The 24,852-nt window shown below is 47.2% G+C and overlaps 1 protein-coding gene across 4 annotated transcripts in view; it reads left to right on the top strand.

Annotated features, from left to right (window-relative positions):
- Positions 1–24,852, top strand: part of VAV1 (vav guanine nucleotide exchange factor 1) — a 156,940-nt gene that overhangs the window by 93,456 nt on the left and 38,632 nt on the right. For all 4 annotated transcript variants that reach the window (XM_073665646.1, XM_073665644.1, XM_073665647.1 and 1 more), the window contains exons 12-15: positions 2,689–2,775; positions 5,170–5,255; positions 12,928–13,060; positions 13,459–13,568. In XM_073665646.1, the coding sequence (XP_073521747.1) occupies positions 2,689–2,775; positions 5,170–5,255; positions 12,928–13,060; positions 13,459–13,568 (416 nt within the window). The remainder of the gene's footprint in view (positions 1–2,688; positions 2,776–5,169; positions 5,256–12,927; positions 13,061–13,458; positions 13,569–24,852) is intronic.

Below are 24,852 nucleotides of genomic sequence, written 5' to 3'. Positions count from 1 at the left end.
ATGCTCCATGCAGGCTGTTACCCCCCCCCCACATAATGCCCCATACAGGCTGCCCCCCCTTATAATGCTCCATGCAGGCTGTTCCCCCCCACATAATGCCCCATACAGGCCCCCCCCTTTTAATGCTCCATGCAGGCTGTTACCCCCCCCCCACATAATGCCCCATACAGGCTGCCCCCCCTTATAATGCTCCATGCAGGCTGTTCCCCACCTTATAATGCCCCATGCAGGATGTCACCCCCCCCTCTATATAATGCCCCATGCAGGATGTCATCCCCCCTCTTTATAATGCCCCATGCAGGATGCCCCCCCCCATTCTCTTTATACTGCCCCATGCCTCCATACATTAAAAAAAAAAAATCAAATACTCACCTCCCTTCTCCTCACCTGCTACCTGCTGCCCGCTGCTCGGGTCCGAACGCCAGCATTGTCGGTGTCTTCCCGCTCAACGCTCCCTGTGACGGCCAGGGGAGGGCGCGGTGAAAAGACGTCACCGCGCCCTCTGACCTGAGACGTCACAGGGAGCTCAGAGCAGGAAGACAGCGGATCTGCGGAGGCACGGGGAGAGGTAAGTATCCAGCTGCCGGGGCCCTGAGCAAGCGGGAGGAAGGGCGAGCGCTGACACCGCTCTCCTCCGCCCATAGCCCAGCGCGGTGCGCGACCGCCAGTGGGCCCCTCTGCCTGCTCAGGGCCCCGGCATTTGCCCGGGTGCGCCGGATGCTGACGCCGGCCCTGCTGCCATCACATGACTATGACGTCAGCGCAGGTCCTCCAGTCCACTGCGAGCTGCCGGCAAGCGAAGACAAGTACGCCGGGAGCTATCAGAAGGTAAGTATAATATTTATTTTTTATTTTATTCTTTTTTTTACAGGTTCTATGGTACCTGGGTCTGGAGGAGAGTCTCCTCTTCTCCAAACCCGGGTACCATCCGCACATTGAAACACTTGGATTCCGCATGTACAGATCCAGTGATGCGGAATCCATGCTTTCCAATGCAAGTCAATTGCTTAGAAAATGCAGTGGAAATTTCCGCAGAATGTGCACAGCACATGTGGATTATCATTGGGGGACATGGCAGACCTTCTACCATGCGTTTTTTAAGCGTTTCTGCAGCATTTTTGCCACTGCGGAAACGCTTAAAAAACGCATCGTGGGCACACAGCCTAAGGCTAAGTTCCCATAGTGAGGATATGGTGCATTTATCAGCTATGAATTTTCGGGTGCAAAAAATGGAGGGTGTTAGAGTTCAAGCAAAGTGTATGGAATTTATATAAATCTCATACCCACTGGGCTTTTTCATTAATGCAGTGTAAACTGACCTGTAGTGTGATTTTGAAATCTGCAACATGTCAATTTCTCTTGTGGTAAATATGCATTTTACTTGTGGATTTCCCCCATAGACTTGAATGAGATGAGGAACATCAGCTGATATAAAACACACATATGCGATTTTATTGCATTTCTGCAGCAATGACGCACTAAAAGCACATGTAATCCGCTCATGTCTTAATCAGTAAAGTTTTAGCAAAGCTGCATAACAGGACGTTTACAAAGCAAAGTACCTTTATTTAAAACATGACATATCAAGAAAAGGAAAAAACACAGGAGAAAAAATGTAAATCCATGTAAAAAAAAGTACCAAAAAATGCAATGAAAAAATGCCAGTAACCAAATTTAGCTAATTGACACAAAAATGTTTCAGAAAATCTGCAGCATAAAAACCCACCAAATACTCATGTGAACTTAGCCTTAGGACTCGCTCCCACTTGCAACGTAATCGGACTAGTGCAAACCGATAAAATATTCTGATTGCATTCGATCCAAAGTTAATCTATGATGGTGTACTCATCTGCTTTTTTTTTTTTTTCAGCTCTGATTGGATCGAGATCGGGCTGAAAAAAAAATGCAGCATACTGTAATTGCATGCGAAATTCTTATTGCACGCACCCATATAATTCTATGGGCGCGCATGAAACATCGCACTGCACTCGGATTTCCACATAATCCTCCGCAGCTGTGTTGCGATTCTGTCATGTGACAGGATCGGAACACAGAGCACTGACACTCGGCTCACACTCTCAAAAGAGCAGGAGCCGAGTGTCATTAGCATATCGCATCGAATGCTCTCACATCGGATGCCGTACGCTAATGTGTCTCCGGCCTTAAACTACGTGGTGTTTAGCATTTGGTATGTCATTCCCACATTGATTAGAAATTTGGTTCAATGCAATGTCAAAACGTGTGTTGATGAATGAAGTGTGCCATGGTCACATCATATGTCCTTACGTTAACCTCTTGCGGAGTTAATGGCCGCACGGTCTGCACCAGTGATCATCTTGCAGCTGTCTGCCATTTATACCTGCTTCGGCCATCTCCATCTGTGTACGCACAGCATTCAGCGAGCTCAGTGTATGCAGCAGAGGCAGCAGTACTACCACATCCTATATGACTCACAAAGAAAGTGCATTTTACACAAAAATGTATTTTCATTAGAAAATTCATTCTTAAAGTAATAATGTCCCTCAATTGTAACCTAACATGTATTGTGTTGACTGGAACTTTTGTTCATAGATTTGAGATCCACAGTTATTACATTTCATTCAGAATAAAAAGTGCTGCAGTTGTGACACATATATAAATAAATATTAATTGTACTTATAAGTAAATGTGCTTTTTGTCGCTCCATAGGATTTGGCCCAATGTGTGAATGAAGTAAAGAGAGATAATGAGACAATCAAGCAAATCACCAACTTCCAGTGTTGCATTGAAAATCTGGTATGTGTTTATGTGGCCACAGTGTCTCAGGAAAGCTGGCATTATGGGGTTAAAAATAAGGACTTAATAATACAAGATGGAGATGACACATGATTTTCCTAATTTTTAGACATTGTAAACTAAATCCCGCCATACACATTAAGCTAATGTCGGCTGCAACTGTCGATATTGACAGGTTCAACTACACTCCAATGTGTATGGGGACATTGACCAACTGACTGCCGGGGACAAGTAGATTGGGGTTGTCTGATTTCGGTCTGACAATCTCTTTGTTTTCCCGGAGATAAGCTGTCAGTAGACATGTTGGACGACGGCTTACACATAGACAATACAGGAGAGCTTGGCCAATGGAGAGACAGCCAAGATGGCTGTCGGCCGAATGATCAATCTAAGCATCATGTGGCTGACATCCATCTACTGTGTATGGGACCTTTAGAAAGTATTGAAGCATAATCACAGCATATATCACAGTGGTTCATGCAGGATTATTAATTTATGCATCTTACGACTCTTGTTTAACTTTACACTACTTTTTTGTTCAATTACTTTTAGATTGTTTAAATTGGTGCACACCATTAATAAATTTGGTATAATTTCCAAGTACACGTAGCCACACATCCTTTTATAAACAGTTTATAGAAGTGATGAAAAGCTTTTAATGGGACATGGCATGGAATTTCCAACATAATTCATGTGCATTTTAGTTAGTAAATCTCCCCCATAATGATTACTCTGTAACATTATCCTAGAATAAGTTTATTAACAGTAAAAACACAGTGAATATTCTATGGCCCTGATTCATCAAGTAATGTAAAATTGTCATATGAAACTGCTTAAAATTGCTGTATAATTGTGCGACTTTGGGCATTTTTATGCCAGTCTCAGCTAGCTCTGACGAATTTTTGAAAAGGAGGCATAGCTTAACCTGGAGGGGTCATGACCAGTAATCTCATCATTATATACAGAACAAAGGTGGAGTAAATGAGCACACCTCTTAATAAATTTAGCGCATCATACTCCAGCACACTGTACATCAATACTCGCATGCAAAACATCAGTCTTGAAAAATCAGGGCCTATGTATGAATATGGCTTTAGACTTCACTCATAGGTGTTTGTTGGTCATTAGTATTTATAAGCCAAAGCGACTGTGAAGATCTATAGTGAACCGAGATGCATTCACCCCTACTTCACTGGTGCTATAATAAGAGAAAAACAACTAGTGCTGCACCTAGTGCTGACCTCACAGGACCAAGGGTTGTCAATCAAAGAAGAAGAGCGTAATAACAGACATGACTCACTATGACCAATGTCATAAGGGCCTGTTTGGAAAGAGGTTTCCAAATTCTTATTTCCTTGGTTTAACTCAATAAAATTCTGATTCCAGATTCCAATTAAAATAAATTTCAATATAGCTTCTGTGCCCTTAGCAGTTTATTTATACAAAGTGAACCTGACATCTGCTCGATCCATGGGAAGCATGTATCAGACACTGGCTGTATTATTTCAGCCAGGTATGCCTGACTCGCAAAAATGCTGCCGGGGACCTAGCCGTATGAGTGAATAGTCGAAAGGACGATCATCGGTGACCAGCCTGTCCAACTATCCTCCCATGCGTGTTGGTCCCTGACCGGCTTTGAAAGTATGTTTTGAAATGCAGTATGAAAGTATGAAATGCCCCAGCATTTCAGAGTCAAATATATATGGCTGAAATTATACAGCCAGTGTCTGATACATGCTGCCCGTGGATCAGGCAACATGTATCAGATATCAGGTTCTCTTTAAAGTTGCAGCAAATTGTTTAGTAATTCAGATAACTATTTTGTATAATTCACATTCCTAGAGTTGTCATCACAAAGGGAATCTGCCAGCAGGTTTTTGCTATTTAATCTGAGGGCAACATGAGACACTGATTTCAGTGATGTGTCACTTATTAGGCTGTGCTCTGTTGTTACAATACAATGAGTGTTTTGTCAGCAGGAGATTAACACTACAGGACTACAGCTCACCTGCATCCTGGTCCAACTCCACCCCCACCATTAATTATTAGCCTACTTTATTCTTAATGTACACAGAAAGCTGTGGTGTGGGTGGAGTTAGCTTTCTGAGGTTTCCTACATCTTAAAACTTCTATTGTGTCACAACTGCTGCACCCAGTAAACTAAGTGATACATCGTTGGAATCAGGGTCTCGTTTTCTGCATTATGCGTCTCTCAAATGAGGCAAAAAAAACTGGTGACAGATTCCCCTTAATATGTAGTTGATTAGTGGTCGTTTAACTGCAAAAGTCAGGTGGTGTAAACCTGCGCTCAGTGTCCTCTTATTTGTTCTCACCAGACTCAGTAATACACTGACTGTTTCTTTATCTAACCTGATTAATGTCTTCTCCCATTAGAATGAGTCTCTTGCTCAGTATGGAAGACCAAAAACTGATGGTGAGCTGAAAATCACTACTGCAGAAAAGAAGTCAAAACTAGACAGGTATATGATGTAAAGATTCATATGTGATGTATGATTCACATGTAAAGCGCTATGGAACAAATGGCGCTATAATAATAAATAATAATAATAGTATGATCATCTCACCATGTCATGCAGGTCATTGATTATACCATGTTATTATGTGCTGTAATATGTAAAACATTACATCATACTTTGGAATTATGAGTATTTCAGTATTTTTGTATTTCCATTGATGCAGGACACCCACAGTGTCAAAGGCATGAGGGGAGCAAGCCACTGCCAAACACATCTGATGGTGGCTTATCTTCCTGGAAATACAAGAATAGGGCAGTTGAAATGCACCTGCTTAATCATGACCGGGTACGGCCAGTATGGCTTCTTACCTTATTTACCTCGTTCCACCTTCTGCAACGCTACACCTTACCCCCCCCCCCGAATAAAAACACTTCACCAATGGATTCTTTGGATAAATTTTGGCCACAGCGGCCATTTTATTAACATACAAACATTAACATCTTAACAATAATAATACCAGATAAAATAAGAGGGGAGGGTTCTTGGAGCTAATAGGTCTGGCTTTTATAACACGAAAGAAATACAACCGCCATCTTACCCTCAGCCGTGCACCACCAGCTCGAGGGCATCATACTTCCACAATACGTGAAAGATTAATCACCTAAGAGCTCCCAGGGTAAAACCCCGTCCAGAGCCCTGACCAAAAATTGCCAGACCACCCCCCATGTAACTTCAAACTCTCCGGAATTTTCGCAAATTCCTTGTACCAACAAATCAGTACCAACTTCAAGAACCCCACCCCCCGCCAACCACGCACAGCTCTGACACCTCAGGCTCGTGAGTGACCCAACCCCAACAATGCCCTCTCAATCACATCCTGTATTGCCAAAGCCCAGAGATCAATTCCGATGGCATTCAAATGAACACCATCCTCCAGCCAAAAATTTCCCGTTTCAGACTCTAAATCTAAATGTCTGATGCTTACACCTCCATTCCTGGATACAAAGGCCGCTATGGCCCTATTCAACTTCACCCTCGCTCTATTGATCCCATTTAACGATCTCGCCGCCCTCCACTTCTGTCTAGGCACGATGTCTGACCACACCGTCAGCAATCCTGGAAAAGTTGTCCATAACCTCAAAAAATTGAAGCGAATGTCACGAATTAATTCCCTAACGGGCCTTGTTCCCAAATCGTTCCCACCTATGTGAACCACCAAGATACCAGGCGCTCTAACCAACCATGCCGCCTTGTGGAATTCAGGCAAAAACCGACTCCACACCATCCCCCTAAAACCCAGCCAGCGGACAACAATCTGCTCCCGACCAAAACCCAGTTGCCTACCGTCCGGTTTTACGTCGGCCCGCCGTGCCCCCCAATGCACCAACGAATGTCCGAAAATCCAGGCTAACAATGGACCAGCACCTAAAATGATTAACAAAAACATATTAACCAACTTGACGAGCTACTTTTGTCATTGCCTTATCATAATTAATACCTCACATACATAAGATAGCAGTCAGAATTCCACCTGCCGATGCGCTTTATCACCTCAGCACCCAAGCCGCACCTATCTGCCTCTGACGCTGCGCCAATCCTAAATGAATGTGAGCCATATAATTCGGGGCTAAGCCCCAACTTGAGAATCCCTTTTTTAAGTACTGCAGTAAACTGAAAATGAGACAAAAACGTTCCGTCCTCATGGCATAGAAGCGGGCCAACTCTACCCGACCATACTTGCCAATATTCTTCCAAACATCTCATTGGGCACATCATTGCCCCGTCCACCTTACCCAACACCACACGCCTGCCTTTTCCAGCTTGATCCATCTTAGAGTGTCTTAACCAAAAATCAATGCCTCCAACCCAATATCCCACATCCACGGCCCGCAGTCCCCCCGCCCTGCTTTTACTTGAAGCCACCAATTCCCCAACTCGCATTGCGCCAAAGAAAGGTAACGAAAAAGCCAGCCTAAACAATGCCAACTCAAAACTAGACCTACAAATCATTCTTAGTACTGCACCCAAACCCTCTAACGTAGTAAACGACACTGGTCTTCGTTTGTCCGGCATGTGTCTGCCCCTCCTGAAACCCTTTAATGCCTGCCTGACTAAAAAAGATTTTGTGGCATCCCCTACTCCCTGCAATTTAAAACCGAACGCCAGCACAGCCATGAACTTACTAACCCTTGACCCGACAACCCAATCTCTAATGCCTTGCCAATCAGAAACAAAACCGCCATACTTCTATCCTCGTCAGTTACAATTGGCCCCCATTCAGCCACCCAACTTTGCCATACTCACCATGATGCCTCGTAAGCAGACCAGGTATTACTCGCAATAGATTCCCGAATTAGCCTTCCTGCTCCTCCGTAATCAGTCGCCACAACTGCGAAGGGCATTCGTCTCCCACGTCCTCCGCCTCTGGTGCCAGAGCCCGCAAACAGTCCCACTGAAACCGAGACAATGCATCCGCTATAGAATTCTGAAAACCTGGAACATGTACAACCGAAATCCAAGCATTCAATTCAAGACACCTGAGCACGAGTTCCCTGAGCAGCTTAATGACCGGAGGGGACGAGACTGACAAACTGTTAATCACCACCACCACTGCCATATTGTTGCAATGAAAACGTACTCTCCTATTCAAGAAAAATTCCCCCCAAATAGAAACCGCCACCAACTCCAACAAGGCCAAGTTTTTTGTGTAACCCAACTGTTTCCACAATTTTGGCCATGCTCCAACACTCCACTCCCCTTACAGTACGCTCCGAAACCTGCCCCGCCGGCTGCATCCGTATAGATTTTGCAATCAAAACGGTCCACGAAATCCTGCTGAATTAACGACCTCCCATTGTAATTCTCCAAAAAATGTTTCCACACTTCCAAGTCATCTCTGTGGTCCCTATTCAGCCGAATGAAATGGTGAGGTGCCCTCACACCTGCCGTCGCCCCGGACAACCTGGGACAAGAAATTCAACCTCCCCAACAGGGATTGCAACTTCTTCAACGTTACCTTACGCAAGCTCCCCACCCTGTCCACCTCCTGCCTCAGCATGAGCAATTTATCCTCCGGTAAACGACATTCCATCTTTTCTGAATCAATCAGAATACCTAAGAAACTCAACACAGTACAAGGCCCTTCTGTTTTCTGTTCTGCCAGCGGAACTCCAAAACGCTTAGCCACCCAAAACATAGATGCTAACAAGTTCCCACAAACTAACGATTCTGGAGGACCTATAAACAAAAAATCATCCAAATAATGACTGACCGACTGTTCACCTGCAACGTCCCGTACCGCCCATTCCAAGAAAGTGCTAAAAGTTTCAAACAACGACCAAGAAATTACACAACCCATGGGAAAACATCTATCTAGGTAGTACTCCTCACACAAAAAACACCCTAACAACGGAATGCTATCCGGGTGCACCGGAAGCAATCTGAACACCGACTCAATGTCGGTCTTAGCCAACAACGATCCAGGCCCATACCTGCGCACCCATTTTACTGCCGCATCTAATGATGTATACTCCACCGAACATAGATCCTGATCAATACAATCATTCACCGAAAACCCTTTTGGATATGACAAGTGCTGGATCAAACAAAATTTATTCGGTTCCTTCTTTGGCACAACTCCCAAAGGAGAAATAATCACACCCTCACCCGGCAAACGCTGAAAAGGACCAGCCATACGACCCAACTCCACCTCTTTAGACAACTTTGTACTGACCATGTCGGGATGCAACTGGGCCGATCTCAAATTCTTAAGTGAAAAAGGAACTTTATGTGCGGGTGGAGGAATCCTAAAACCTTCTAAAAAAACGTGACTAATAACATCCGCTTTTTCCCGATCTGGATATCTACTTAGAAAGGGGGCCAACCCGGGAAGTTTCCCTGGAGTCTCCCCCTTGACCGGGACCCACTGAAGGCTTCCCTTTTCCTTTCTTGAAACATTTAGAGGCGCAGTGGGAACTCCCATTACAATGGGAACACACGTGTTTGAACTTACAGCTGTTCCCGTACTTGCATTGGCCGTCATTAAACTGCCAACACATTCCCGATTTTTCTTTTCCACCCTGCGCCCCCGCGTTACCCCCCTGTGTCCAGGCGATTGACTATGGCTGCCTCCGCTCCCGTGAAAGGACTGCCCGTACCTGGCCGGAGCCATTACCTTAAACCACAACCCTATGTCCTTCTGATCCCACTTAATTTCTGGCCTCACGCCTTTCTCTGCCTGAACTGCTCGTCGTAACGTAACCATGTCTGCCCCCCGTATGTACGGTGGGCCTCCCCTATAAAATCCAAATAACAAAATAAACCGGAGCAATTTTCTGGAAACTTCTCCCTGATAACGCTAGCCAATATTGCAAACGCTTGCAACCAATTTACAAATGTCTGGGGAATCAAACGCCACCTCCGCTTTTCTTCCTCCTCCTTCTTGCTATCGTCCTTCTTTCCCTTATCTAAATTGAACTTTTCCAAGTATTTCAACGTACTCATCCCGCCAAATTTTTTCCCTTACCTCTTTTTTTAAATGTGCCCCCAAAGGCCCCTCAAAACACACGTACACCTCACCCCTTGCCCTATCATCCAGCTTTACCGTATCGCCTTTTTCTTTTTCGGTTTGCACCGATACCGAAACCCCAGATGACACCTCCTCGCTAGCAACCATTGACCAGACTCCTTCAGGCCCAACCCGCTGCGCCACCGCCTGCCCAGGCAACCAAGCTCCCACGGGCGAGACACCCGTCTCACCTGCTATCCCACCGTCTAACCTCAGCAAGAATTGTGACATAGTGTGCAAAATATCACTAAGCCCCAGTACCTGTGCCCCACTCGGCCCACCCACATTCCTCACATCGTACCCCACTAATTGACTACTCGCTACCCCTTGTGATACAGCCCCTGCGGGCAACAAACCAGACATATAATCATACTCACGTAGCTGCGCAGGTGCTGTGTCCCCGCCAGCCGGCAATCCTGAGTCCTGCCGATCCCGTGAGTTGTCGGTTCCTTGTTCCAAATCCGATCCTTCCGATTGGTGGCCATGCTCCAGGTCCTTGTCACCGGGGGGAGGGGGGGGGGACCCGAGCGCTTGCCGGAGCAGCTGGTGCTCCCATGCCTGGAGTTCGCCTCCCGCTTGTCCTCACTCTGCTCCGCTTAGTAGGCCTGTGACACCGATCGCCCCAGACCCGGACCGACCGGCCTGGCCCGTGCTGGATGGGATGTGACTGCCAGGCAGCTCCACTCTGCCGCCCGCCGCAGACTGAAGAGCTGGGCCTGTCAGTGCTGCTTCTCGCTGCTGCTGCCTGCTCTCCGATCGCCGCCGTATGGTGAGTCTCCCACTCCGTCTGGCAGGTACCCCGACAGGAGCATCGCCAGGGATACCTGACGTTCCAGATGTCCGTCCCGCTGGCTCCACTGCTGCGTGCCTCCGATCCCCGATGTTGCGCCGTGTGCAGGCAGATCTGCCTGATGCAGGGATGTCCCTGCTAGGCGCTGCCCTGACTTCCGATCCAGGCTGCGCTGCTGCCGCCGGCCGCACTTCCTGTGCGGCCCGCACTTCCTGTGCAGCCTGTACTTCCTGTGCAGCCTGTACCTCGGCGCCGGTCCCCGATCCACGCCGTCCAGAGCCCGCAGGCCGGCTGTGCGAATTCCTGGCGGTGCGAGCATGGCGGCGTGGCACCGCACTGTGCTGCTCGCTACCCGCAGGGTCACGTGAGGGGCTCCGCAGCCGCCGCCTGCTGCCCGCAAATACCTCGGGCGACAGCCGCTCCGGGGGCCGCGATCTTCTTGATCTCCCGCTGGGTCCCGGTGCTTCCTCCTCTGCACGTGCTGCCCCCAGCAAGGCTGACAGCTGGGACGCCAGCCAGCCTGCATCTCTATAAGAGGCCGTGTCCCGCAGCTGGCCCACCAATGCTTCCACGGACTCCATAGAGGTAGGAATTTGTGTCATATGGGGTCTTCACTGTCCGAGTCCTACAGGAGAATGGCACCTTCCCGCACTATTCCCACAGATCACCCCTCAACTCTTTAATGCCCGTCCCCATACGTCCTCATCCAATCCTAAACCCCCGCATCTTCCAAACTCGACTCCTCCCGGCCAATCCCAGTTATGGGGGGCTTCTCTCTAGCTACGCCCGACTAGCTAAACTAGCTTCTCTCTAGCTGCCCCTTCCTTTATCTCCCACAACACCTGCCGTATTCGGAAAGCGGGGAGACCCCTGTACATGTTAAATGCTCATTAGGTAAAAAAAAAAAATGACACCTGCTTTCTATGGCCAGGTTAAAAGGATATAATTAGACAAGCTAAATATAAAGGGGCTGTCCCATACATAACATATATTACCCATCCACAGTATACTGTAGGTAATAAATGTATGATTGCTGGTGATCCAACTGCTAGGACATCACTGTTTATGAAAACAGGAGTCCTAAAGTCCTCTGAGTGAATGGAGCAGAAATAAATATGCTATCACTCTGGCATTCTTGGGATTTGGGGGAGTTTCAGCAATTGGACTGCAACGGGGTGCGTGGCGGTAGCCGTGGGTGAGGTACTTGTCTTTCACACCCTGGCACACTACATGAAAATAGGTGTTCTTTCTGGATGTGTGAATTTTGTCTACGGGGGCGCTGCGCTCTTGCAGGCCGCATGATGCCACTGACTTCGGCTGGACAGCACCAGTTGTTACAGAGTTCAATGAGGGAGACCACCACTTAAAAATAAATTGTCATTTACTGAACCATGACGTGGATAGTAGTATGTACAGTGGATAGCGGGTACAATCTTCATGGATGTTTCTCTTAACACATGGAACATCTTTAAACACGTTTGTTCTTTACATCCTAAGCTCACTCATTTCCAGCTCATTTAGTCCCTCTGCCATCACCACAACCCAGCACAGTGCTTCGGGAGCTTCCCTTGCCCCCAAATAACGACATTACAGTCCAGTATGCGAGAGTCCTGTACTTCAACACGCGGTTTTGCATTCTTTTCCCCTTAGGGGAGCTGCTTATGCCTCTATGGCCTTTCCTTAACAACCCCTTCTCGATCTGAATGTTTGCTCCCCATTAAACTAAAAACACTTATACTCGCCTCCAGTGCCGGCGCCATTCCAGCGGTGTAGGCGCTTGCGTTCCCGGGCCTCACATGATGTTGTAATGTCACATGAGCCTTGCGCCAAATCAGCGCTGGCGTCACTTTCCCCACCTTCGGACATATAAGTAATCTAAAGGTAGTGAACGGCCAGCGGCAGCTCTGACTTCCTCTTGATTACTTATACATCCAAAGGCGGGGACAGTGACACCAGCGCTGATTGGCCACGGGGCTCACATGACGTAACAACCTCACATGAGCCCAGGGAACGCGAGCTCCAACACCTCTGGAACGGCGTTGACACTGGAGGTGAGTACTAGTGTTTTTATTTTAAATGGGCCAAACATTCAGATCGAGAAGGAGTTGTGATAACAGTGGACAACCCCCTTAAGATATTGAAGAATTTTTTATGCACAGGTGCAGTGTATAATGAAGTATGGAGAAATCCAGAGGCTCAACAGATGAAAAAAATTATCTTGGTTAACCCTATAGCATAAGTCATATAGGTCATATAAGTCATGTTGTTCACTTATGCTTATATCTTATCACGCATCATGCATTCTATGTGCTTTTCAGGTATGCTTTTCTTCTGGACCAGGCATTGCTTATCTGTAAAAGAAAGGGAGATTCATATGACCTCAAAGAATTCATTAAGCTTCAAAATTATCAAATCCGTGATGATTCATGTGGAGAAAAAGATAATAAAAAGGTACAAAGATAGTCAATAATGTTCACCAATAAATTCAGATTTACTGAGCTAAAAGTGGAAACAATGTAAAGAGCTGCTGGTTGAGAAAAATAGAAGATGGTATTCTTATGACTTTACAAAGGCCTAACTAGCATAAGAAAACAGAGTTTCTAAATAATTTTTTAAAACATGGATTTAAGTGACTAACAGGATAAAGGGCTGGTTAGGCAGGGAATTTAGTAATACATATATGAATGCTGCTGGTTGGAGGACATGGGGAACATGACAGGCTCCCTTTAATGCGCTTGAGCATCCATCCATCCATCATATAAGCCTTGTTTCATTATGAGCTCTCGCTGTCCAGTTGCCTTTACCTTCCATACTATGCAATCATTCATTTTCCTTCTCTTATCTTTTAGTGGTCGCACATGTTCTATCTGATTGATTCTCGTGGATCTCACGGATATGAGCTTTACTTCAAGACTCGGGAACTGAAGAAGAAGTGGATGGAACAGTTTGAAATGGCTCTGTGAGTGACTGAAATATATATTTCTAAATTGCTCAGAACAAATATGATTACATTGTCATGCAGTTAGGTCCATATATATTTGGACAGAGACAACATTTTTCTAATTTTGGTTCTAGACATTACCACAATGAATTTTAAACAAAACAATTCAGATGCAGTTGAATTTCAGACTTTCAGCTTTCATTTGAGGGTATCCACATTAAAATTGGATGAAGGGTTTAGGAGTTTCAGCTCCTTAACATGTGCCACCCTGTTTTTAAAGGAACCAAAAGTAATTGGACAAATTAAATAATTGTAAATAAAATGTTCATTTCTAGTACTCTGTTGAAAACCCTTTGTTGGCAATGACTGCCTGAAGTCTTGAATAGTGTTGAGCCACCCCCGTAGTGTTCGAGTTCGGTTCGGTTCGTCGAACACCCGTGTGTTCGCCGAACTGTTCGTCGAACACCTTCGAACACCGTTAAAACCAATGGCAGGCAAACAAAAACACATAGAAACACATAGAAAACACCTTCAAAGGTGTCCAAAAGCTGACAAACTGCTCAGAAGACATAACTAACACATGGAAAAGTGACAAGTACATATAGTCATGCGAAAATAAAAGAGGTGGAGGAGTAAAAGGAGGGGGAGACACAGATATAGGCATGTCATGCCCTTCTAAAATCCAAAAAGTGAGAAGCCGACACGGCCAGTCCGCTCCTGCCCGTGCCACCTCCGTGTCGCCGGGTTTGTGCCAGAGCCGCGGTGAACCCTGACGGCCAGCCCCCCTCTCCCAATACTGGTGCCTGTCCGCTGGTGGGTCGAGCGAGCCCCCCTGTGGTGGAGGCAGCTCTAAGCTTTTTAATTTAAATTGTCTCTCTAATTTGAATGAATACACTTTAAATCCATTTACAAGGATCTATTGGAGGGCAAGTCTCATGCCAGCAGCCGCGGTAATTCCAGCTCCAGTAGCGTCCACTAAAGCTGCTGCAGTTAAAAAGCTTTTATAAGGATCGAGCTCGGCTGTCCACCGCAAGGCATCCTACTGCCAGTCCCAGCCCCTATGCCTTGGGGTGCCTCCTGATGCTCTTCACTAAGTATCCCATGGTCCCGAAGCATTTCCTTTGAAAAAATTAAGTGTCTAAACTACAGGTGGTGCAGCTTGCTTAACAGCCGGGATAATCCGCTCACTAGCAGACACTGCTACTAGGCACAAAGTATTTCCTGGGCTAGATGCAGTTAAAAATTTGTAATTAGATACTCTCGTTGGATGCTGAGAAAGCATTCCATAGAGTCTCCTGGCACGCCATATATGATTCTCTTAAAAAGCTTGGGGTAGGGGTCTAGGGGACCCTTTTATAGCCAAAATCACGGCCCTGTATCGCAATACGTCACCTAGGCTGAAGATAAATGGAACTGTAGCACCCTGAGGGCTCGGTTGCTACAGACGTATTGCACCTCACCCAGAGGTGTGATATCTCACTCTCAGGTAAGGATGGAGTGTGGATCAGGACCCGACACCTGCATGCATTACACCACATTGCCGTGGGGCAGGGCGACCAATATGCCCCTGAGATGGGCACGACAGTCCCTGTCCCTGGCTGGAGTGGGGGGAGGGAACACTGAGGAAGGGGAACCTGTAGTGCAGGAGCAGGGAGGAAGCAGTTCCTGGGTGCATTGAGAAGGGAGTATAAAAGGTGGGCACCATCTTAGTTCAGTGCAGAGAAGTCTGAGCAGAAGTGGCAGGGAGCAGGGGCTCTGCATGAGCTCTGCTCCGGAGGCGGGCCTAGTAACAGAGGCCCAGGCCTGGAAGAGGGAGAAGGAAGGAAGAGGAGCGGAGAAGGCTCCAGGAACGAGGAATGAAGGGATCCCAGGGGTGCGGACGGGCGAGTCGCCACCGCACGCCCGAATCCACCTGCGTGGAGGGGTCAGGCCAAAGGGGGAGACCGGTCCCCGAACTAGTGGAGGCAGGAAACGACCCTCAGCTAGAAACCGGAGGCTCTGACATTTTATGTGGCGCAGCCCCTCGCTACACCCGCTAGGAAGGCACCACATAGGGTCAGGGAAACTGGCGCCAAGTTTACCAAGAGGAGGCCCGAGGCAGCCGGACAGAAGTGTTGGTAAGAAAGGCCAGACAAAGGACACACAAAGGGGGTCCTGTGAAGTGCTCCAAAGTTATCTGGGAGTTGTCTGAGCCCCTCACCTGGTGAGCACAGTACGACGTGGGCAGCCGTTACCTGCAGACGTGGTCTGGATAATAAGAACTGTGAGTAAAGGCCCTGAACTGCATCACTGACTCCGTGTCGTTACTGCTGCTGCCCTGCACCATCACCCCCATCCTCCGCATACACTGCCCTGAGGCTATACTCCTCCCGTGGGGAGTTATGCTACGCTCTGCTGCACCCACAACACCAGCCTCAGTGGTCTGCCCTGTAGCGGCGGTTCACTCTGACCGCAATCCACGGGTGGCGTAGTCGGACATTTAAACATGAAAACCACATAAATAGTTCCGCCACTGGTTTTACCGCCCTGAGCCACGGAACTGGGTCGCCGCCACGAAGACTACAACCACCAGCATCCACCAAAAAGGGTCCGGCTCCGGGTGTCCCAAGGCCCAGGGGGTGCGTCAGAACATTTTCATCACCTTTCACAATCACCAATGGGACAAGGCAGTGATGTCCTCTGTCCCCTCTCTTATACATCCTAGTGACGGAGCACCTGCTCTCATCAATTCGCCATAACCCCAATATTAGGTGGATTGAGGTGGGAGGCACCGAGTACAAGTGCTCTCTATTTGCTGATGATGTCCTAGTATATATCACTCAATCACATATATCCATCCATGCTGTTATGGCTGAAATAGATCACTTTGTTACATGGTAAAATTTTAAAATCAATGCAGCGAAGTCTGAGGCCCTCGATGTCTCCCTCCCCAAATCCATATAGGATTCCATCCAGTCCAACTTTCCCTTTGCCTGGCCCTCACAGGGTATCAAATACTTAGGAATTCCTATTCATAGAGACCTCTCCCATCTATGTTATCTTAATTTTGGGCCCTTTATTGAACAACTCCATACAGACCACGGTTGGCAAGTTAGAACTGTAAGATTCACTACGTGAACCACTGGTGTTTTGTGGAAAAGCACATGTACACTGCGTTCCAAATTATTATGCAAAAAGTGTTTAGGAGTGATAAGGGAAGAATTTGTTTGTTTGTCAGTTAAACTCATTGATGGTGATGTGTGTCAGGGCTCTTTATATCACTGTAAGCAATTGCAGACACCTGTGCTAATTAGTTTGGCAGATGTGTCCAATGAAAGGCAAGACTACTTAAGAAGGCTCTCTCACATTATTAAGCAGCCTACATTTTCTGCCAAAATGGGAAAGAAAAAGGATGTGTCGGCTGCTGAGAAGCAACAAATTGTGGAGTGTTTAGGTCAAGGCATGACTACAATCAACATTGTGCGATGATCAGGATGAAGTGTCTTGGCAATCAAGAAGTATGTAGCTGATTCACAGTACACACGTGTGAGTGCTGATAAGGGCAAATTGAGGACTCTTTCCTACAGGCAATTACGTCAGGTTGAAAGAGCAGCGGCAAAAAAGCCTTGTCATAGCAGCAGACAAGTTTTTGAAGCTGCTTGTGCCTCCAACGTCCCCCGAACAACAAGATGCAGGGTCCTTCAGAGGTTTGCAGCTGTGCATGCGCCATCCTGTCGACCTCCTCTATCCACTTCACACAAGCAGAAACGGCTCCAGTGGGCCAAACATTACATGAAGACTGATTTCAAAACTGTTTTGTTCACGGATGAGTGCCGTGCAGCGCTCGATGGTCCAGATGGATGGAGTGGAGGATGGCTGGTTGATGGACACCCCACGCAAACACGGCTACAGCGCCAACAAGGAGGAGGTGGAGTAATGTTTTGGGCTGGAATCATGGGGAGAGAGATTGTCGGCCCCTTTAGGATCCCTGAAGGCGCTAAAGATGAACTCCATAATGTATGTGGATTTTCTCAAACAGCACTTCCTGCCATGGTTCAAGAAGAAGAACCGTGTATTTCACAGCAAGATCATTTTTCTGCATGATAATGCACCATCTCATGCTGCACATAAAACATCTGCATCTCTGGCTGATATGGGCATAAAAGGGGACAAACTTATGGTGTGACCCCCATGCTCCCCTGACCTCTACCCCATTCAGAACCTTTGGAGCATCATTAAAAGGAGTGTCTATGATGGCGGGAGGCAGTTCACATCTAAGCAACAGCTCTGGGAGGGTATTCTGTCCTCATGCAAAACAATTGAAGCAGAAACCATCCAAAATCTGACAAATTCAATGGACGAGAGAGTTCAGAAGCTCCTTTCGAACAAGGGGTCCTATGTGAAAATGTAACATCACCTAGAATAAAGTTTTGAGTTGAAAACTGTTTGATTTCAGTTTCTAACAACCTGCTAATGCTTATAATTTCAAAAATGACCATTTTTTGGGCCTTTATTAAAATGAAAAGGTTGATCGAAAAGTTTGGGGGATCTAAGAGTGTGGCAACCCAGTAGTCATGATTACTTCGAATTCTGACAATATGAGGGTCATGCTGCAGGTAGTGCAGCAAGAGATGGCGGGAGGCAGTTCACATCTAAGCAACAGCTCTGGGAGGGTATTCTGTCCTCATGCAAAACAATTGAAGCAGAAACCATCCAAAATCTGACAAATTCAATGGACGAGAGAGTTCAGAAGCTCCTTTCGAACAAGGGGTCCTATGTGAAAATGTAACATCACCTAGAATAAAGTTTTGAGTTGAAAACTGTTTGATTTCAGTTTCTAACAACCTGCTAATGCTTATAATTTCAAAAATGACCATTTTTTGGGCCTTTATTAAAATGAAAAGGTTGATCGAAAAGTTTGGGGGATCTAAGAGTGTGGCAACCCAGTAGTCATGATTACTTCGAATTCTGACAATATGAGGGTCATGCTGCAGGTAGTGCAGCAAGAAGGCACTTATGTGCCTTGCGCATCTCGGAGCCCCAAAATTATTTTCCGGGCTAGATGCAGCTAAAAATTATTTTTAATTTTAAATCTGGTGAAGCTTTAGTATAGATGGCCTAATAGGATCAGTGCTGCACACTGCTACAAAGCCCAAATTATTTTCCAGTCAAGATACAGATAAACATGATTAGTAATTTGAAAGCTTAAAACGGTTGGTAGGGTGATTTTAACCAATCATCAAGCTTTTACTCTCCCCAGGATGACACAGGGGTAGAAAAGTCGTTTCGGATCCATGATTTGTTCATCTTTATGAACGTGAGTCTGTCTACATTATCAGTGGAGAGCCGCGTGTGTTATGTTCTGCTACCAAAGCTAAGGAAAGAGAGGAGATCTGTCCCTACTATAAGACTCAGCTGAATCCCTACGATGTAACAGGGAACCTGATCCTGCGATCAGACCTGCTAAAGTCCTAATCTAGTCTGTACGGAGACCTATAGATTTGGGGAGGGAATCCCTACAAGTACTAAGGACTGGGAGGAATATGGGTCACCTCCTAACAGAAATAGCAGCAGACAGAAGAACAAACAAAATAGATAGAACCTAGAGGTCCGTAGACCAAGCAAACTAACAGAGTTAGATACAGAGCACAGGCTAGCTAGAAAGTAGATATACAATGAAGTCCAGCAAAGCCAGAAGGGCGGAGCAGGATTAAATAGGCCAACAAGGTCATGTGACCAGCAAAGGAAAAAAAACCTAACAGCAAGGTTCTAACAGTACCCCCCCTTCTAAGAGGATCCTCCGGATCCCCTAGGACCAGGCTTATCAGGAAATCTCCTGTGAAACGCTCTGATAAGTCTGGACGCGGAAACATCATCTGACCTCACCCAAGAGTTATCCTCGGGTCCGAAACCTTTCCAGGCCACAAGATACTGCAAACTACCTCTATACCGTCTAGAGTCAAGGATGCGAGAAATTTCATATTCCCCGTCCTCCACCACCGGAGGAACAGAGGCAGAGGCGTCACCATCCGACACAACAGCTTTTTTTAACAGAGAGACATGAAAGACCGGATTAATTCTCCAGGAGGTAGGAACCTCCAACCTAACAGCAGATTGGTTGACAACCTGAAGCACCTTAAAGGGCCCTACAAACTTGGGACCCAATTTCTTAGAAGGAATCCTCAACCGCAGATTCCTAGAGGACAACCAAACCATGTCACCAACAGCGAACAAAACCTCCTGTCGTTTCCTATCAAAGTAGTCTTTAGATTTTCTGTTGGCCTCCTGAAGATTACCACGCACATCCGTCCAAACTCTTTCCTTAGAGAATTTACAGGCTGGACTTACTGTTATGTTCTGCTACCAAAGCTAAGGAAAGAGAGGAGATCTGTCCCTACTATAAGACTCAGCTGAATCCCTACGATGTAACAGGGAACCTGATCCTGCGATCAGACCTGCTAAAGTCCTAATCTAGTCTGTACGGAGACCTATAGATTTGGGGAGGGAATCCCTACAAGTACTAAGGACTGGGAGGAATATGGGTCACCTCCTAACAGAAATAGCAGCAGACAGAAGAACAAACAAAATAGATAGAACCTAGAGGTCCGTAGACCAAGCAAACTAACAGAGTTAGATACAGAGCACAGGCTAGCTAGAAAGTAGATATACAATGAAGTCCAGCAAAGCCAGAAGGGCGGAGCAGGATTAAATAGGCCAACAAGGTCATGTGACCAGCAAAGGAAAAAAAACCTAACAGCAAGGTTCTAACAGTACCCCCCCTTCTAAGAGGATCCTCCGGATCCCCTAGGACCAGGCTTATCAGGAAATCTCCTGTGAAACGCTCTGATAAGTCTGGACGCGGAAACATCATCTGACCTCACCCAAGAGTTATCCTCGGGTCCGAAACCTTTCCAGGCCACAAGATACTGCAAACTACCTCTATACCGTCTAGAGTCAAGGATGCGAGAAATTTCATATTCCCCGTCCTCCACCACCGGAGGAACAGAGGCAGAGGCGTCACCATCCGACACAACAGCTTTTTTTAACAGAGAGACATGAAAGACCGGATTAATTCTCCAGGAGGTAGGAACCTCCAACCTAACAGCAGATTGGTTGACAACCTGAAGCACCTTAAAGGGCCCTACAAACTTGGGACCCAATTTCTTAGAAGGAATCCTCAACCGCAGATTCCTAGAGGACAACCAAACCATGTCACCAACAGCGAACAAAACCTCCTGTCGTTTCCTATCAAAGTAGTCTTTAGATTTTCTGTTGGCCTCCTGAAGATTACCACGCACATCCGTCCAAACTCTTTCCTTAGAGAATTTACAGGCTGGACTTACTGTTATGTTCTGCTACCAAAGCTAAGGAAAGAGAGGAGATCTGTCCCTACTATAAGACTCAGCTGAATCCCTACGATGTAACAGGGAACCTGCTAAAGTCCTAATCTAGTCTGTACGGAGACCTATAGATTTGGGGAGGGAATCCCTACAAGTACTAAGGACTGGGAGGAATATGGGTCACCTCCTAACAGAAATAGCAGCAGACAGAAGAACAAACAAAATAGATAGAACCTAGAGGTCCGTAGACCAAGCAAACTAACAGAGTTAGATACAGAGCACAGGCTAGCTAGAAAGTAGATATACAATGAAGTCCAGCAAAGCCAGAAGGGCGGAGCAGGATTAAATAGGCCAACAAGGTCATGTGACCAGCAAAGGAAAAAAAAACCTAACAGCAAGGTTCTAACAGCGTGCGCTTATCTGTCAGCACACCACCAGCAGCGCTGAACACACGTTCAGACAGAACGCTGGCTGCGGGGCATGACAAGATCTCCAAGGCGTAAGTGGCTAGCTCCGGCCATTTATCCAGATTGGAAGCCCAAAAAGAGCAAGGGTCCAGTGACACAGTCGTGGCTTCAATGTTTACTTGGAGATACTCCTGTACCATTGTCTCTAGGCGTTGACTATGTGTCAGACTTCTTGTCTCCTGTGGCCTTGCAAAGGATGGGCTAAAAAAGTGGTGAAATGATTCCGCAAAATTGATGTTACCAGCAGATACTGTGGTTCTGTTACGGTTTGAGTGCTGAACACTTGACGGTCCCACGGTTGGCAAGTTGGAACTGTGAGATTCACTACGTGCACCACTGGTATTTTGTGGAAAAGCACATGTAAGATTCTGCAACAGTCTCTGCTGATACTCCTGCATGCGTGCATCCCTTTCTATGGCAGGAATAATTTCTGCAAATTTACTTTTGTACCGGGGATCTAACAGTGTGGCAACCCAGTAGTCAGGATTATTTCTAATTCTCACAATTCGAGGGTCATGTTGCAGGTAGTGCAGCAAGAAGGCACTCATGTGTGTTGCGCATCCAGGAGCACCAAGTCCCTGTTGTGTTGGTGGCGAGGTAACAATCATGCTTCCTTCCTCTGTCCTCTCCCCCCAACCTCGCACAACAGAAATGTGATCAACGTCTCCCTCATCTGATGAGTCTTCCATCAGTTCGTCCTCCACTTCTTCCTGGGCTCCTGCACCTTCCTCACTAGTTTGGCTGCTACCATGCGCCCTGGTAAAACCATCTCCCCCACCCTCACATGCCTGCCGCCTTGGTGCTGCCGACCGTCTGGACCTTGCAGATGTTAGCCCTTCCGCATACAACTCCTCCTCCTCTACTTCCTCCACCTCCTCTTGTGCCACCACCTGACTCCGAATTCTGTTTAACATGTGCTCCAGCATGTAAATCACCGGAATAGTCATGCTGATAATGGCATCGTCAGCACTAAACATCTTCGTCGCCATTTCAAAACTGTGCAGAAGGGTGCATAGGTCCCTGATCTGAGACCACTCCTCCAGCGTGATTTGCCCCACCTCTGAATCTCGTTGGCCCAGGCTATACGTCAGAACGTATTGCACCAGGGCTTGTCGGTGCTGCCACAGTCGCTGCAACATGTGCAGAGTTGAATTCCACCGGGTAGGCACATCGCATTTTAGCCGGTGAAGTGGCAGGCCCAACGACTTCTGTAGAGATGTAAGTCGCTGAGCTGCGGGATGCGAACGGCGGAAGTGAGCACACAGCGACCGTGCCCTCTGCAGAAGGCCATCTAGTCTGGGATAGTGGGCTAAAAATTGCTGGACAACCAGGTTCAACACGTGAGCCATACAAGGCACGTGTGTGACATTGCCCCGGCGAAGGGCCGCACCCAGGTTTGCAGCATTGTCGCACACGGCCTTCCCTGGTTTCAGGTCCAGTGGAGACAACCATTCATGAAATTGGTTCTCCAGAGCTGACCACAACTCCTCAGCTGTGTGACTCACATTTCCCAGACATTTCAATGTAAAATCCGCCTGATGACGTTGAGCCCTACTGCCAGCATAGTAAGGAGGTGTGCAGGATCCCTTCTGCGCAGTTAGAAAGCTTGTGGCATGACCAGACAGGCTTTGGGTGCAGGTGGAAGACCGAGAGGAGGTTGAGGAGGCAGAAGCAGTGGAGGAACTTTGACATAAAGAGGATTGACGCACAACTCGTGGGGACGGCAAGACTTGGACAGCAGCCCCTTGTCCTGCTGTCACCATAGTTACCCAGTGCCCAGTCAGCGACATGTAACGCCCCTGTCCATGCCTACTCGTCCAAGTGTCTGTGGTGAAATGCACCCTGTCACACACAGAGTTTCTCAAAGAAGCGGTGATGTTGTGTGCGACATGCTGGTGGAGCGCAGGCACACCTTTCTTTGAGAAGTAGTGCCGACTGGGCATCTGGTACTGGGGCACTGCGACGGACATAAGGTCTCGAAAATCCTCTGTGTCCACCAGGCGGAAAGGCAGCATTTCTGTAGCCAAGAGCTTGCAGATGGTGAAATTCAACCTCTTAGCTTTCTCATGGCTAGGAGGAAATGGTCTTTTACTTGTCCACATCTGAGGGACCGAGGGCTGGCTATTGTGCTTAGACGGGGTTGATAAGGGTGTCCCCGGCAAACTGCCGGTCTGTGAGGAAGATGCAGGCGGACATGTTAGGTTGCCTTGATCCAAAGGTGGTGCTATCGATGTCGGACAGCGCTCAACACCAGCTGGTGTTACCACCTCCAAAGAAAATGATGACCTGCCAATCACGCTGGCTGTTGCGGGTAAAGAGGTGGCAGGTCTGCGCCCCAAAACAGGTGTGACTGCTGTCCCCCCAGTCACAGAGGATGAAGAGGCCGCGGATGCACAAGATATGGCAGACGGTGATTGGCCCGGCCGGCTAGGCCGCATTGTAGCACACTGAGCTTCCCACTGCAACTTATGCTTCATGTCCATGTGCCGGTTCATGCATGAAGTACTCAAACTATGTATTTTTTGGCCTCTACTTAGCTTTTGCTGACAAATGTTACAGATAACACGAGTTGGGTCATCTTTATCGATCTGAAAAAATGCCCAGGCTTAGCACCCATGCGACCTGAAGAGCCACCACGACTTGTGGTGAGAGGCAGAGTTGTGTTTGAGGATGCAGTTGTTGACGTGCTTCCAGTACTACGTCTCTGTCCAGGAAGGCGCAACCTGACCTCGTCGTCACTAGCATCTTCCTCCACCTCCTCTGCTGACCTCATCTCTTGGCTGACTGTGGGTTGACAGTAAGTGGGATCTCCGACCTCATCATCATCACCCTGTGCGTTATCACACCCGTCGTCCTCAGAGCCAACCTGTTCCTGCCCTGACAAAAAACTAAAGTTGTCGCTCCAATCAGGTATTTGAGTCTTATCATCGTCTTCCTCATTGTCTCCACCAACAGGAGTTACAGTTTGGGAATGAGGGTCTACATTATGGTCAGAACCTTCTGCGTCTGGTCCTGGATCCGACTCATAAAGATTCTGGGCATCAGTGCAGATCATTTCCTCGTCTGGATTCACAGAAGCGCTGGAGTCGACCTCTGATTCCCAGGCTATAGTATGAGTAAACAGCTCTGCAGACTCAACCATCTGTTCTACCTCATACTCAGACGGGCAGCTGGAGATTTGGGAGCTGTGAGGAAGCAAGTGCGATTTGGGTGACACCTTTGAGGACTGGAGTATTTGTGATGTTGAAGTTGATGTGGAGGAGAGCCCACTTAAAGGAGCACTTGATATCCGTTGAAGCACCTGCTGTTTTTGTGCCTCATCTGGAATTTGTAGCGATTGGCGTGGCCGTAAGAAAGGGATCTTATCACATTGTCCGCTAAAAGAAGTAGACATTTTAGTTTGGCTGGAAGATGGTCTTTCTTCTGCAGATGTTACTGTTGCTTTAACACCTACCCCACGGACACAACCTTTTTTCCCCTTCCCAACACGCCTATTCCCCTTTCCACCAGCAGCAG

Source organism: Phyllobates terribilis, unplaced genomic scaffold, assembly GCF_046119375.1.
Source record: "Phyllobates terribilis strain yellow unplaced genomic scaffold, ASM4611937v1 Scaffold_2__4_contigs__length_985480577, whole genome shotgun sequence".
NCBI classification, from domain to species: domain Eukaryota; kingdom Metazoa; phylum Chordata; class Amphibia; order Anura; family Dendrobatidae; genus Phyllobates; species Phyllobates terribilis.
The sequence above is the reverse complement of the archived record's forward strand: the minus strand, read 5'-3'. Positions and strand labels throughout refer to the sequence as shown.